General features: G+C 35.3%; 1 protein-coding gene across 42 annotated transcripts in view; it reads right to left on the bottom strand.

Moving 5' to 3' along the window:
- Positions 1 to 17,193, bottom strand: part of RIMS2 (regulating synaptic membrane exocytosis 2) — a 448,944-nt gene that overhangs the window by 179,515 nt on the left and 252,236 nt on the right. For 23 of the 42 annotated variants that reach the window (XM_017806448.1, XM_017806450.1, XM_017806455.1 and 20 more), the window contains 4 exons: positions 15,935 to 16,065; positions 14,093 to 14,264; positions 13,391 to 13,544; positions 4,083 to 4,109 (listed from right to left, as the gene is read on the bottom strand). In XM_017806448.1, the coding sequence (XP_017661937.1) occupies positions 4,083 to 4,109; positions 13,391 to 13,544; positions 14,093 to 14,264; positions 15,935 to 16,065 (484 nt within the window). The remainder of the gene's footprint in view (positions 1 to 4,082; positions 4,110 to 13,390; positions 13,545 to 14,092; positions 14,265 to 15,934; positions 16,066 to 17,193) is intronic. The other 19 variants (XM_017806451.1, XM_017806463.1, XM_017806459.1 and 16 more) reach the window with 1 other exon arrangement.

Genomic DNA, 17,193 nt, shown 5'->3' with positions numbered 1-17,193 from the left:
CTCTCTCTCTCTCTCTCTCTCTCTCTCTCTCTCTCTCTCTCTCTCTCTCTCTCTGTCTCTCCAAGTGAGATCCATCTGCTCCAGAATCTCCTAATACTCAGCTCTAAATAATCGTCCAGGATCTAGAGATCCTTTTCTCTTTTTAAGTACAGACTTCTATCTTTATTCCCATCCAAACTTCAGGAAGAGCTGGGGCATGGGGAAAGTGAACAGCCCAGGACTGAGATGTGCCAAAGGATGGGAGTAGAGGAAGAATAAAAACAAGGGAAGAATCAAATTTCAGTGCTTTCCCAAATCGTATTTTTTACTGCAAAGAGGAGAGTCTCTTGTAATAGCTGACATTGCTTAAATATGAAAACTTCATCTGTAAGACGACATATGAAGCTCGTTCACACCATCTCTTCTATCTCTCCGAGCTACTTTACCCAACTCTAACTACTAACAGATAAACCGACTGAAAAATGATAATCATGTTTAAGGAATATCTCCCATTTATTTACAAATGTAAATTTAAATGATAGTCAGAAAAAATTCAAAGCAGAATTAATTACTTGGTTTTATCATTGGAAATCAATGTTTTCAGGAAGGACAGAGGAAGGAAAGCATGTCAATTAAATATGTAGTGTCAAGAACTACTGTCTGGAATATATAAGTTCTGCAAAGGAATCAAATTATATTTATTTAAAACATCTTCCATTAACTTCAGAAATGGAACAAACTAGAATGGGCAGGGGTCAGAATCTTTTACTGAACGCAGTATTTGAAATGTCAATATAATTACTGGCAGCTTAGTTTAATATTTCTTATAATTTTTGCAAAAGTAATTTCATCTGCTGTATATTAATTTTAGAAGGTAATTTTCTTTTTAACATATTGACAATGTAAATTTGAAGATCTAGGCATCAGTCCCACCTTAGCCATGTCTTTTCAAAGTACTACTTTGTTATCTAAGTAATTTGAATCACTGATCATAAAAATGAGAAAGAGCAATTCATATTTTTTTCTGGGAAATGTGACAATGAAACATCTCACAAATTAATCCAAATTAATATAGAGAACGAAATTCTTATTTAGCATTTTAGTGTATATCTTAAACTGTTTTACATATATATTATAAAATAGGGTATTCAAATCCATTCTAACATAAATTCAAAGTTCAGTAAAAAGCTTAAGCATGTAACACTCAGGACACTGGATGCGTCAAATTAATGCATGGGTGCCAATGGTTTGCATATAATTAACTTTTTCTTTGATGGATTTTAAACATGAGAAATGGCATTAATTAAGTCTCACTGCCATTCTACTGGTATTTAGCTTATTAATGAAACTGTATTGGAGGTATTATTACCCTTTTGTCTGATAGCTGGGCGGTAACAGATGGTAAATAAGGACTTCTGAACTCCTTCCACCAGGATTAACAGTTATTACAGTTACAGACTGAAGGCAAAATAGACCCCATGCTGTATGATTAGCTACTGTAACCCTCATAAAAATGCCTTAATTCAGCATAACCCCAGGCCCAGTGAAATCAAAAGATATATTCTTATTCACTTTAGGAGGTTTCGGTTTAATAACGTTAAACTATCAATAAAATTTTTCCAGGGGCAATGGAAAACCGACTCATCAGACCTTGACAACGCTCAGGATCCTCCTGCCCATCCACACCTACCTACTCCTTCCCTACGATGCTGCTCATGCCACCATCCCCACCAGCACAACTCTGCAAGAACATGAACACAGTAGGACTGGAAGCTTACAGCACTTATCACTGGAGCTTCCATTGCAGACCTGGGGAAAAACCCCACCACCTAAAACCCATTAGGACCATTATTTTCAGTTTCCATTTAGCAAGTACTTTCTGTTCAAGTTTTTACTATTTTACCATTTACATTTTTACTTTCTACTAGGCAGAAAAAGGATTTACAATACAGTAGTTTCTTAGTATAAAAACATTTCCATTTTTCATCTTCATGGCTAGCAATAATATAAAGAAAACAACGAGGTGTTCCTTTCAATTTTATGAATTAAATATTTTTTTTTGTGTTAACTTTTCATGGACTGCAGTGTTGGTGGCCATGAAAGCTAATAGAAATTTAAACAATGCATTTAATGGCATGCTTTAACATATGGTCAGCACTGGAGTGGTCAGGCAGTTGAACTAGATGATCATTGTAGGCCCCTGTCAAAGGAAATATTCTATTCTATTTCCTCAGAATTACATTTATATCCATAACAACATTCTAAATAGCTGGAACTCTCCCAGATGAATGAAACAATATTCAAACAAATATTTTCTTGCAAAGCAACCAAAATCTGTGAAGGGTTTCAAAATACCCTCTGCCTTCTACATGACAACTAAAGTTGGCACAGAGTTTTGCTTCACTCTATTATTAATATACAGAGGTAATAATGCAAGATATAATACCTTCTGTACTTCATATATTGCCCATTGATATTTCTGTTACAGGCCTCAAGAGGAGACCAGTGCATAAGGTTCAAAACTCTACTAAAACCATAGGACCAACCAATATAGAATGGACTAGGACAGAGGATAGAATGAGAAATAAAATTAAGGTGAGTCAGCTTAAATACAGAAGGAAGTGCCAGTTATTTATGGCTCAGGAATTCTCTATTTTTCCTTGTGGAGGAAAAAAAAGTAAAACTGAAAGGAAGAAGACAGCAGACTGAGCTCCCAAGCTGGAGATCCGGTCCCTTACAATGCAGGAAGCTTTTTTTCAAGGTTGTGTAAACTCCTTGGGAGAACAAAGGGTAGTGAAGCATGCTTATAGTTCCTTCCCTGAAGCTCACAGAAGGCCTTCACAACCACTTAAAGTCCCTTAGCATTGCCTGTAATTGTTCTGTGTACAAAGCTGACATATAAGCAACCCCAAAGTCAGTCTCACAACTGTCTTAAGAATTTGCTCTCTGATATTCATCCAGCCTGTGCCCGAGGGTTCTTAGCGTGAGCTAATTTCTAATGCAGTCCTGCTGTCTCCACGTGAATATGTCACTTTATCCTCCTGCACATAATAGCGGGTTTTGGACTTTTTTATCAATTTCATCTACATTGACAGAGGAGTTTAAATATCAAATTCTATTAAGTTCCTACAGATCTTTGAAAATGGTTGCTGGATAGAAGAGAGAGATACAAATCAGAACTCCTTAATTAAAAAGAAACATTATCAAGNAATCAGAACTGCACAAGTACACAGATGCCACAGCAAACTTGGTCTCTTCCCATGTGAAGATACTGTAAAAAAATGAGATGAATGTGGGATAATTTCAGGAGAGAATGGAATGGAAGAAATACGGGAGATTGACGTTAGATGTAATGGAAACCAGATTTTATTAGTACTGTTCTCAAGAAAGCATTACTCTGTGGGGGTTTTGTTTCTTTCCACCATATTTTGAATCTATTTTCATAACAATGTGTGTTTCATTTTTTAAACGTAACTAAAAGGTAATTACTTGAACCAATTCTCAAAGAGATTCTAATAATTAAAACTTCAGGATCTGCAAAAAGTCCCACATGAAATGCACTACAAAATTTAAGTTTGTGAAAACTGCACATTATTAATTATATTTAATTAAGGCAAACTTCTCAGCTGGATTTGTAATGGGGAATTTAAAACACTATGAAAGTGTAGAAATTTGTATCAGTGTAAAGACTGATTTTGCCAGTTCTTAACTTACCTCATGTCTGCATTCTAAAAATACACTAGTTCTCAAGCAGCTGTAATATAACAGTGTTCCTTTAAATATAGCTTAAGCAAACTAGCAAAATTCCTAGTATAGTTAATAAAGCTCACTACAGTTTTCCTACCATAGCTGTACCTAAAATAAAGGCAAGCAAAGCAAGTATGGTGTTACAATACTGCTCCAGTATCAATACTGAGATGTTAAGAATAGAGAAAGAAAGCCAACAAAAGACCTATTACTGAAAAGCAGACAAGAAAAGCCAAGGAACTTTTAAGCAATTTAGCATGTGCACAAAAGGTAGCAAAAGCACACCAACAAAATATCAAATTATAATTTGCACGCATATGGAAGCAATAAGCATTTCTGGCATGCTTAAAATTTACCTGAATTATATGAATATAAGCCTTTATCTGGAAAACAAATATTGAAATGAAGTAGTGTCAGGAAAAAATACATGAATCAATACATGTAACAGGGATGATTAGAACCTTAAACTTCATTATAATTGCTGCCAGATGCTGAAAATTTTGATATTTAGGCCACATTCCTTCAAAATAATAAAACTCAAACATACAAGAGAAATTAAACTACAAAAATGTCAATCACTTCTGGATCACCGGCTGCACTCAGTAGTCACAGAGGACTAGCAGAGCTATTTCAGTAAGTTCCAATTCTGAAATACAACTGCACATTTTTACTCTAAGCATTTAACTTTTTAAGGGCAAAATGTATATTCACCTAGGCATACAGTATGAGCTGCTACCCTTAAAGTTATTGCACACTTCTGTTGTCACCACAGCATTAGCAGAACTTTCCCAAGATGTAGTTATGAATCCTACTTTAAATTTAGCAGACTCAGAAGTGCTGTTCAAGTCAATCTTTTCTCTCCAGCTAGGTCTTGATTTGGTAAATATGTACATACATAAAAACCTTATCTGCATACCATTGTTACCCTTGAATTTAAGAGTCCTGATGTGTTCTCAATGATCAAATACTTGCACCATCTGATTTATTGTTTGCGTTTCTTAAGTCTGACTGTTTATGTATTTTAGCTTTCCATACAATCATACCAGTTTTTCTAAACTGGACAGAATAATAGTATTTGAATATCTGAACAATTATGGAAATGTGATTTCCAAATCTGCATTTGCAGATTTTGTAAATATGACTTTCATCAGGTAATATGAAGAAGCTGGGAAGTCAGAATAACATTAATAGTATCTTGTCATTAGCAAGACATTATGAATATTTTTATTCCTTGTAGTTGAACAGCTCAAAGACATCATCTTAAATAGAAAAGAGTGACAGTCTGTGAGTAAATAATGCACCTCAGATGATAAGACATGACAGTGTTCGGGGAAAAATGAAAATTTCAATTTCTTGCCAGCTGGTGCTGTTAAAGGATTCACTGGATGACTAAGTACCTTCTGGCAAGTCACACTTTTTCTGACATCTAGGTACTAACTATTTTAATATGTGGATCACATCACTAAATTATCTACTACTTACAATTTCTAACTCTTGTATTATCAAATTTTTTCTATATAAATGCAATAAATTTTTATGTCCCAGATCCAGTATTCCATTCAGCAATATAATTTCGAAGTGAATGATAGGAGGTTTTTTCAGCATCATTTACATTTTAGATGTGATCCTTATCTTGTAACTTCTCTTAATATTTGTATCCCTTGGTACTATTCTCTGCCAGTTATGAATTTAATTAAAAACTGACTCTTATTTGGCTACAAAATGATGAAAAATGGAGTTAGGGAATTTTCCTAGTTTATCCCAACAACATCAGAAAGTCACCAAAGGTTCAAATGTGCCACACTCACCCCCAAAAATATCAATTAACATAGTCTAGAAATTATTTACAGAGTTAAAAATTATGGACTTTCTCAATTTAACTGCTTGAAAGTTCTGTAAAAGGTAGAGCTTCTGGAAGAGCACAAAAATACTGAGGTTTTAATGGGATTGAGGACCACGGAAGCCATGTTTGTTTCTATATGGTTACAGTACAGAAAGAAAAAGTAGGAATAGCATCAAAACCATTTGAAAACTTCATTAAAACTATCACATTTTATATGGTAGCTTATAATGCTTTCATAATAAAAAAATATACAAATTACCTTTAGCCTAAAAAAGGAAACTAGGTCATTAACTTGCTATTTATTAACTGCTTAGCAAGGTTTCTTTACTCTATGCACTGAGTTCTTTGTTGAAAGAACATTGTTTTCTGTCATCATTACATGACAGAAGAGTAGTTTAATAACATGATTCTATCAAGTAATCAGAGCAATATTGTAATAATCAAATTCCCTTAAACTTCTTCAAAATAGGTTTTTAAGTATTTTTGCAGTTTAATTACAATTTAATAAATTAACACCTTGAGTTTCTTTTATTAGAAAAAGAAAAATTTTTTATTGTTTAAGGCCTTTTTAGACACCCCTGTATCATGTTAAATACCTTTTAATTAAAGTATTTAATAAACCATAGAGGTACAATAAATAAATAAATAAATACAATACTGGTATATATATCCATATTCTGTTAACAAAAAAATATCAATGCATGCAAACAAAGACAACATGCCCAAGGCCTGTGCTCTAAAAAAGAAAGAGAAATTTTAAAGAAGAAGCATGAAAGAGAAAAATAAGTGTTATTCTTGCTCTCTAGGGTAAAAGTCTTATAATAAATTAATCATTCATAGTCTGTGCCACCGACCATAAAATGCTCCATATTATAATTTGAAAGAAGTCACTGATGCATGTTTCCATTAAGTACAATTCACTTACCTACTAGTAAACAGCATAATTATAATTTCCTCAAGTAACGTTCAGTGACATTGAAAATTATCACACTGATTTACCAAACTCACAACAACCTAAAAGGAAATTGCTGAGACAGCAAAATCACAATTCTACAGTAAAATGAGACTCCAGAGACCTCCAAGGAAGTAAACAGCTTTCATTGAAGAAGATTGGGCATCATTTCACAGGGTCTCAGGTTTCACAGGATAATGTTTCAGATATATTTGGAATTAATTATTGTTAAACTTCCATGATTTTGGTACTACTAAGTGTACATCTTGATGTTCTATAATATAGACTTGGCAATTTTACCATTTAAATAATGGAAGAGAGGGCTTGAATTAAGTTATAATACTCAACTCCTCTTTAGTTTGGTGGTACAGCCACAGAACATTAAAAAAAGCCCTCAGCATTAGCAATGACAGGTCAATCTAAAAATGTTTTTCAAAAATTAATAAGCTATGAGGTTCTTTATTTGTGAATTCAGTCTATCAGTTTGCTTTTATTCTAGTTAGATGTAATATTTTTTACCCTGTTAAAGTCTCAACATTGCCCCAGAAACTGCAATCTGACTGGGGAGAATGTACAAAGCTGAAAGAAGACGACAAAATTTTCCATGTGATTCAAAACACTTTGTTTCTGCATTATAGATTTCTTTTTATTCCCATCTGAAAAAATAAATAAAATTTGGAAAATAAATGTCGTATATAGTTCTTTTGCACACTGTATGCAGGTTTTTTGTAGAACATAATATACTTAATTTTTTTCCCCAGAGATTAAATACTTGTTACTGTAATTTCTCTTCCTCCAGATTATTTTATGTGCCTGAAGAATCATGAAACTCAGTGAATGGAGTCATTGATGAATTTCATTCTAAAAGTAATGGAAGTCAAATTCCCTTTAAAATAAAGCTACTCCGCAATCTGTTTATTTACATAATTTTAATTCTGATTGATTTGGCTGTTTTTCAGTTCTTGAAATTTGATCCACCATTTTGGACTTCTATATGTTGATTTCCAAATATATAATTTCTAAAATTTCTTAGATCTTGTTTTCAGCAGTTTATCTCCTGTAGTTTTATTACTTTTCCCTTACTGAGGACGCTTAAAATATTAAACTTCACTTTTCTTTTTCAAACCATACTGTGCCTTCTCACTGTAATTAAAAGCTCTCCTTCAACTGCTGCACATACCTATGCTGCAACAAGAGATCTGAAAATGTCTGGATTTACTGCTATATGCACATTTCTTCTCCTGGTGCATTTAGCTGTTACCCACACTGCACACCCACTTGCTGTGGTCTGCAGATCAATAATTCAGCCAGCTTGGTTTTAAAGCTGCAAAATCTGACTTAGAAAACTAGCAGCAGTTACTTTTCAAACCTAAGTAATTGGGAAATTCTTAAAGCACTGGAGTAAAAGGAAATCTGCTTCCAAAACTGATTCAGAGTCAATGTAAAACTAAAAACTGTTCTTCAAAATACACAATAACTCTGTATTCAACAATAACTCAATATCAGCTTATAGTGCACAAATGCTCATATTACGTGGACAAAGCTGTAAAAGATTGAATAAAAATGTCTCAGATACAATTTGATGTATATCTTTATATACTGGGCTACTTTGAGAGGAAGCAATTTTTGATTTGCAAACTCATGGTATAATCCCTGTTTGATTTCTGTATCAGTTCTCAATAAATAGAAATACTAAAAATAACTTCCATCCCAGTGATCCTAACAACTATGAACACAACTTTGAAACCATTCAGTTTTTCATGTAGTCTGTATTAAGATTCTTACCTAATGTAAGATGGAAAAGTAATCTACTAACAACGGGAATTCCTAAATATCTTTAAAATTATTTTTTATTTGCTGTTTACAATCTTTTTTCAGAAGCAGTATAAAAAGAACTTCACTTTGTTTGTAACTCTGGTTAATGTTGTCCAGAATTCTTCATGTATATCTGATTTTATACTAAATGTTAGAGAAAATGAAATAATTTTAAAAATTCAGTTCAAAAGTCCAGCACATTTCACGTAAGAAAAAGCTTAAAATATACTCATTGGATAAACATCGTCAGTTTATGAATATCCGAAATATAATTAGCTGAAAGACCTAGTAAATCATAATCCTATGTTCTATATTAGTTCCAGTTTCTAAGTAGATGTCTCGAAAAACACAAAGGAAAAAGTATGGTAATGATCCTTCATCACTAGGAAGTTAATGGACCGTATGGATCAGAGGACTGAGCAAGAGAAGGTGGACGGCTGACTGTCGGTCTGTACAACACACTGCCCACTCCAAGATATTGAGAGATAAATATATGTAGAAACTAAGCTACTGTCTCTGGAAGCTGGTTCCAAAAAAAATGGCATATGGGGTTGTGTGGGAAGCTTGCACTTTGCTACTGGCAATCTGTAAATAGGACTTCACTCTTCAGGGCTGACAGTCTGCTCTTCTTCAGAAACGCTACAATTTAGTGATATTAAAAAGAGAATAGAAGTAAGCGGTAAGTGTAGGTGGTTCTTTTAAACTACCTTTAGAGAATAACATTTAAGTATTGTCTTCAAACATATGTGTTTATCGCTACTTGGCAATCATGAAGAAAGCTTAGATGTGTAGATGTGCATTTATACTAACAACAAACAACCTTGTAATTCAAAATATCTCTTGTCATTTCTCACACTAACAATTTTGGGGGGCATTCAATAAAGTACTTCATATTGTACTCACTAATTCTACATATAGAGGCATCACAGAAATGAACAAAAGGTAGGAGGACTGAACTGCTCAGATTTTGTGGCTCCAGAAATTGAAATCAGCCTACTGTATTAACAGCCCAGTATGTTTTCTAAGATGTGCATTGAAAAACATAAACAAACATGCTAGACAAGCCTTGTCTTCATTCTGGAAATTTTTTTCGCATTGTCATAATGTACCACTGGATAACATTTTCTGTTTCATCATGTACAAGAGTGTTATTTAAAGATACAAAAACATCTACAGACATGAGGAACTAATATATTGTTTAACTTAATACTCTTTTGAACCCCCCCCAAAAAAGTAAAAAAACCAGATTTCTATGTGTTATTAATATAGTATAAATATTTTACATAGTGAAGGTAAACAGTCATAAGATATGCTGTCTGCCCTTCACCAGTCCCCTGGTGATGACATTTAGATTGGGAAGAGCCTTTTGGAGGCCATCTGGTGCAATGCCTGTTTCAGGCTTGGCTAACTTACATTGAATTGCTTAGAACCTTGTCTAATTGAGTACTGGATCTCTCCAGTAGGATGTTCCACCATCTCTTTGAACACCAAGAAGTAATTTTATTTCCATTTCAGAGGTGTGATAGCAATTGTGGTAGGGGGAAACAGTTTTTCCCCTGCAGTTATAAAATGGTAAAGCCCCAGGGGGTGGTGACCCTGGAAGTTTGGAAATTTTATCCAATTAGCGCTTCTGCGAAATATAAACATACCACAAGCAAACAGAAGAGAAGGTTAGTTGTAGTTTGGTGGTAGGAGAACCAGCCATGTTGTAGGAGCCACGAGGACAGACAGCAGCAGCCCCACTGGGGGCTGCGCCCCGCCCAGCCCCCAGCGGGGGGCTGCGGGGACCTGGAACAGCATAAAGCTGGGCTAGGTGCCTGCAGCTGAGAGCTAAGAAAGTTTTCTCCACCGTGAGTGAGCAGAGACAGAGCAGAAGCAGAGAAGCAGCATCCAGAGACTGTGGCTAAGAGCCAGGACAGATAAGAAATGAACGAAAGAGCAAACGGCATGCAGCGAGAGAGAGAACTCCTGGAAGGAGAGCCGAGAAAGAGAGACAGCAGCAGAGAGACAGAGTTGGGGTAAGAACTGGAATAAAACCTCATACCCCTCTGAGGCCTCCGAGAAAGGAGGAAGATGGACTCCTATTAAGGAGAGGAGCCTTGGAGTGCTGCAGCACCAGAGAGAGAGGAGCTGAGAAGCTCAAAGGTGTCCTGAAGCTGGACCGGGATGGAGAAGGAATGCGGGGGTTTGACCTTGGCCCCCCCTCGCTGCTGCTGACAAGCCTGGCAGCCTGAGACAGAGCACAGGAGCTCTGGTAGAACTCTTGAGGCAAAGGCTTTCAAGTGAATGCTCCCCAAGATGTTCTGACTCAGGGGGTGAACCCCCCTGAGGAAGGGACTTTCACGAAGATGCCCCTGCATTTCGTGATATGCCTGTGGTGAAGCGAGTTTAGTCCCTGCTGGCAGTCCACAGGTGAGGCCTTCGCTTGGAGTCAAAGGAGAGCCAAGAGGGGTGAAAGGAGCCCCCCTTGTGTCTTGAAGACCCTTGTTTGGAGACAACGGGCTAAGGGGCTTGGAGACTTCCTTGTGTGTATTGAAAAGAGATCCAGCTACAACAATCCAGTTACGGCTGCTGCATAGAGACAGAGAGACCTGCTGCCTTAGAGACATTGCTGCTCTGAAGAAGGGATCTGTCCTTCTTCCCTCCTGGACTTTTATTTGGAGGGGAGAAGAGATCTGATCCATTGTAAATACTTATGTCATAGTAGAGAGTTGAGATCGTGTGTATAATGTATTATAATATTTATTTGTACAGCCATTGTAATATATTCCCTTTTCCCCATTCTGAGTCTCGTGTTTTGTCTGGAAAAAACACATCTTATACTAGGTTGAGATGGGGGAGGGGGCTTTGACTAGAGAATTAGATTTTTTGAGGCTCTCAAACCATGACAGCAATAAAAAAAAGTAAAATAAAATTGTATTTTTAATTGCTAAATGGATTCTGCTCCCATTGCAGAACTCAGACCAGATGCTAAATTTCCTATTGTGTGTCTTTCCAGTCCTCAGAAGGAAGAAATTTTAATTCCAGAAGACTATGTTCTGTACATTTAAAACTATCTGTTTAAACTGAAAATTATTTATGACACACAAGGATTTAAGACATGAATATATTCCCAGACCACTAGAGAAAACCCTTTATCGGATCTCAATCTCAGCACAAATGGACATAGAATAATTTAGTGTGGGAGAATGCGAATTCCCCAGCAGTCCCAGTGAACATCTAAAATTGCTTATTCGGCTGAAGTTTTTAGAGCCCCAGGTTGTTGAACTAGTGCCCTGGAAACAGTCAGGCTAAATCATCTTCAGGGAAAAGCAAGACATCTATACCAAACCTTAGTGTTTCACCAAACCAGAAGTTTTGTTAATTCCTTTCATCTACATTTCCAGACAGGCATATAAGATTGTTCAGTTGAGCACATTATTATTATTAATATTTATTAGCATTAGTATATATTAGTATTACTTTTTAAAAAAAACTGACTGACTTTCAAATTTTGAATCAATATCATTGAACAGATCTTTAGTCAAGCAGTACTAAAATATGCTCAAAAATAAAGCAGTTACTGTTTTATTCATTCTTGATGGCAGTTATTTATTGCACATATGAAGTGTGATAGACAAACAGGGTTTGTTTGAAGGGCTGAATATTTCATGAAAACCAGAATTTCACTAACTTCACATACAAACAGAAATATCCAGCTGGTCTGTAAAAGTCATTTTACATGGAAAATTTAACTTCCTAAAATGTCTTAAAAGATGGTAGAAACCATGAAAAAAAATTTAAAAACTTTGCTGAAACAGTCATGGTGTACAAGAAGACTGAAGAGAACTGAATTGCAATAGAGCTCCTTACCTTTTAACTATCACTTCTTTCCTCCTTTTGTGGACAAGTATAACCTTACAACTTCAAGGCTACGCAATGTAAGTCTCTGATAATGTTTCTATCTCAGAATATTACGATATGGAGCATTTTAATCCTTCTCACCATCCAGTGCACAGAAGTAAAACAGATCAACTGTTTGAAAAACTTATATAAAATGGATTATTTAATGAAGACCCCACATGGAACATACGAAATATCCAACCTTGTTTAAGTGACTGCACAGGCATGTGCTTCTGTGAGTTTGTGTGAAACCTGCACACAAACTCACATCTCAAAGAAACCCCAAATAATTCTTAGGAACTGTTTTTGGTTAGTTGAGGTTCTTCTATGGTTGTTTTTTTTTTTTAAGGGAGTTGAGTTTTGTGTTGGTTTTTTTGGGGATTTTTTTGGTGGTGGGTTTTTTTGTTCTGGTTTGCTGTTTTGGGGGTCTTTTTTTGGTTGGTTGGTTGATTTGGCTTCTTGGGTTTTTTTATATAACTGCTAACTGGTGTTTTATAAAGTCAATTCAGTGAAGAACAGTTTTAAATCACTGACAGTACTGAACAGTCAAACTAGAGAAACAAATAAATATTAAAGAAACAGATTTTTACCGTTAACTGTCTTATTCTTACGTATCTATTTTAAATAGCATATTGTATATACTCTATTTTCAAAATATTTACTGATACCTTCAAATTACTCTGGATTGAGTATAACAAAATCTACAAAATAGAATTTTAAAAGAAATTCTATTTGTGAATGTAAAATAGCTTCAAAGCAATGCATGATATTAATTTAGCTACATATGATGTTATATACAGGTAACTTTAAGAAGTATGAGGTAAAGAGAGAGGTCCTGAACATTCACTTTAGGTTAAACAGTGAAATGATGAACATAATATAGAAGATAGGACTTCATGATAAAAAGAGCACATTGCAAAAGACCACGATAATTTACTCAAGCTGAGGATCTGAACTGAGTTGTCTCATAAGAAAAAACTGGTGTATTGCACAGTGATCAATATTACCATTTGTAGCACGTCCCACTCTCATTAGTAATCATATATCGCCTAATTCATAATAGTTATAAATTAACATAAAAATTCTGTCACTTCTCCATCTGCAAGAATTTAATATACTTCATTACACATTGATTCAAATTAACTATACACAGTGTAAAACTAACAACCTACTTTGTAACCTCCGTGTGGGGCTCTCGCCATGGAGTTGTCTGCGTGGCAAATATGGTGAGGGATGGGGAAGTGGCAATGAAGAGACATCGTGCGTTTGAAGTTTGTACCAGTGAGGTTCATCATCTAGTAATGCTGTTTCTAACTCAATAAGAATCTAAAAAAGAAAGAATGGTTAAAAGTAGGAAAGCATTACATGATGGAATATTTTAAAGTAGGTATATTCATAAATGTTATTCTATTATTCTCTTACTGTTAAGGACTTTGTCTGAAGTTATATAAAAGTCTTGCATTTAATATGAAAGAAGCTCCTGTGCCTTTTACAACACCAAATACAACAAAAACCTTTCACAAAACCTTTGTTACCTTATGACAGCCTTTACAGCATTCAGATATCTTGTAGCAAGTTAGTGAGCGACATACCAAAATTTTGGTAAAATACAACTATGGCTAATATGGATTTTAATGAACAACTAGAATTGAGAAACCATGTTCATGCTGTTACTAAAACAAACACAAAAAGAATCTCATATCAGTAGTATGTGGTAAGTGCAAGATCACTATTTGTTTACTACTAAGTGAAAGTAAAATATAACAATAAAACAATTTTGCTTTGCATAGTCAGTAACTTTTTCAAAAATACTGTATCTATACATGAGTATGTGAGTAACTGTATTTCCATAGTAAATACCAATACTTGTATACCTCTCCTAAAAATTCACTTTCTTCCTCTCGAACTCGTGCTTGGTCCCAAAGAGTGATTTCTAACATTCGTTCTCTAAACTCTCTCCGATGAACTGGAGAATAAATAAATGTCTGATTCCACTTTGGTTCCAATGTTTTCTTCACTGTTTTTGTTCTTCTTTTATTTTTATCACTGAAAAACACAGTTAAATATTAAATATGTTCAAAATACCATTATACTGTAATAAGTATATCATGGAAAATAGGAAATCTTAAATCAGCAGTTCAGTTTGTAGGATCATGGGTACTATAATCTACATTAGGAATTTTCCTTTTTTGTAAAGTTCAGCACGTATATTGAGGATAATTCATAATTTCCTATTAAAAACTAAGATTAGGTGATTTCGAGTTCATGTGCCAATTCAAATTTTAAGAAGTTCCCTGAAAACCAGAAACGTTTTAATATTTTTGTTGGGTTTTGGTGGCTTTTTTCAAAACAGTATTCTATAAAGCAAAATGTACTTCTGTAAATAGGATTTTCACAAGGCACAGTCTGATAGCAGAACATATATTCTGACAACATCAGGCACAGCAAAAATCTGCATTTCAGAAAAATGAGCCAGCTGGTTCACTCAAGCTTCCAGTCCTACAGCAGCTGACTCCAACTGCAGAGCAGGAAGGAGCAGCTGGCCCACACGAAGGAATGGTCAGGGAGCTTGCGGCAGTGCATGGCCTTCTCTGCAGGGTTTCCTGACTAAAGACCCCAGCTCCACAGCTGGGAAACCAGAAGCCCTGAAAATGAGTTACATATTCTTTTACAGCAACACTGGAAGGAACAGTGTTCGCAAAACAGCTCCCAAAATCTTTTGATGACTGCAAGGAACCACCCACACTGAAGGTGGACCTCCGCTACAAGGTGAGGTCTCCATGCAGGCCACCACGGCAGCCCTGGCTCTGGCTCCAGGGTGTTGTTGAAAGCAGTCTTTTTCAGAATATTTCTACTTGAAATAATTAATATTTTCTGATGGAAACAAATTTTGCTGGAAAACACCCATATTTCTTCTACTGAGAACACTGACAAAAGTTCTCATAACAATGTCTAATTTTAAACCTGCTGATTGCTGCATAATGCAGCTGCCATACTAATCTATGAGGATTTTTTAATAAGTAATGCAGACACAGTCTGTTTTTTAATACTTGCAACTTTAATATAATCATTGTAATTTTGAACTGTTACTTAGAATCTGGATCAAAATATTAACTGAGAAATAATATTTTTAGACACACTGTTAAAAAAAATTAATAAAATTATTTCTATTATACTTAAGATATGTTTACCCTTTCTTTAGGGGAAGTTTCCGAGGTGCACATGGCCAATCTCAACTGAGTCCCCTTCAGCCCTATCCCTTATCACTTATACTGTGATAAGAAACCTGTGGGTTTCAGATGCCAAATCTGTTTCTGCTTTGTTGTATAAAGGTGAGACAAACCAAACTGCCGGACCCATCAGTCCAGAAATCTGTGAACTTTGCATTTTCTTTGCCCTAAACAGAAATAGCACTCATAGGAAATAAGGACATTATAAAACACTAACAACATTCTCTGCAAATAACAGATCCTCATTCAAAGACATACGTTTACCTTTCCTCTTCTACTCAGTATTTTACAATATAGCCAGGGAAAGCAAGTTTGTGCATAGTGTTCAAAGATATCTTGCTGTAACATAGCATGTTCAATACAGGAACTCCAAACTGTACGTTTTTTCCATGTATGGCCAATAAACTCAGCTGTGCATGCCACCTGAGTATCAGACTAACTCTTATTCATTTGAATAAGAGTTCTTTGTCTTTGTTTTCACCCTACCTTCTGTCTGGAAGAAAGTAAATTTTAACATAAGGATTCCTTGGCCTCCCATCTTCCCTTGAAGGAAGATCCTTTGCTCCCAGTATTGTCACTATTAGCTGATGACCAACCTTGTCATACCACAGTTTTATCTGTAAGGAGAAAATATTAATTAGTGAACTCATTTCTGCAATGAAGTAGTATATTAGTCCTTATAAATAAATTTGCTCCTAAGCTTCTATTTATGTTGGTTACTTTAACAGAAAAATATTATGTTCTACTTTGTATTCATAACAAAGAATAAAAATAAGCTAATACTGTAAGAGCTTCAGTATGTACCTGGAGCTACTCTTTTTTTTAAATCCCTGTACAATAAGTGCATTATTTCACACTAATTGTTTTTCACATGGTGCTCTGATTAGGATTATTCTCTCTCGTATTGTATTACTCACGTTACTAATGTATAATATGCATATATATATATTTCTGAGGAGTTATGCACAATGAATGAATTAATTTTTCACATCCTGTTGTGCTAAAAAGACTATGGGATATGACCATAAATATTTCATATCATGAAATCCTTTTCAAGATGTATAGATTTATGCTGACATCATATAAGCCCTCCAGAAATCGTAAGAGAGGGAGTCCAACTCTCTTAATAGTCCAACTAAGCAACATGATAAAAACTACTATTAATCATCTGTAGAAATTATTATTAACCAGTCTTAGGCTTGATCTGCTATTCTTTTTCACTACAGTCATTAGAAGCTGCTATTTATCTATCTTAGTTTGAATTCTATGGCTGCAAATACATCTGTCAAGGAAAGAATATATGTACTTTAAAGCAGTCACTGCAGAAGGGGGAAATGGTGCAGTTAGAACAAAACAAAGCCTTCCAAATAGCCAGGAAGCCATGACATGGTGGTAGCACTGCAGTCATTAACTATACCTTACAGAGGAGGCTCTCTTCATGTGGACTTTGCCTGAGACAGGGGACAAACTAGGACGTTTAAAGAAAACACAGACCCTGCCTGAACTTAAGGGAATCAAAGAAGATAATGCCCAACTGCACACCTAACCAAGCAATACACCTTCAGGGAAAGAATATACCCTAGCTAAGATAGACATAACCAGGGGAAGGTGCACTCAGAGACAGGATTTCCATCTGCTGTCATAGCTCCTCATCTTCAGCATTTCAGTCTCTTAAAGAAAGGTCTTGATATAATTCTGAAGACTTCTAACCCACAAAGAAGGGGCTGATTTAGCTTTCTGCCATT

Source organism: Lepidothrix coronata, unplaced genomic scaffold (genome assembly GCF_001604755.1).
Source record: "Lepidothrix coronata isolate B3197 unplaced genomic scaffold, Lepidothrix_coronata-1.0 Scaffold15, whole genome shotgun sequence".
Classification (NCBI taxonomy): Eukaryota; Metazoa; Chordata; class Aves; order Passeriformes; family Pipridae; genus Lepidothrix; species Lepidothrix coronata.
This window is presented reverse-complemented; position numbering and strand designations above follow the sequence as displayed.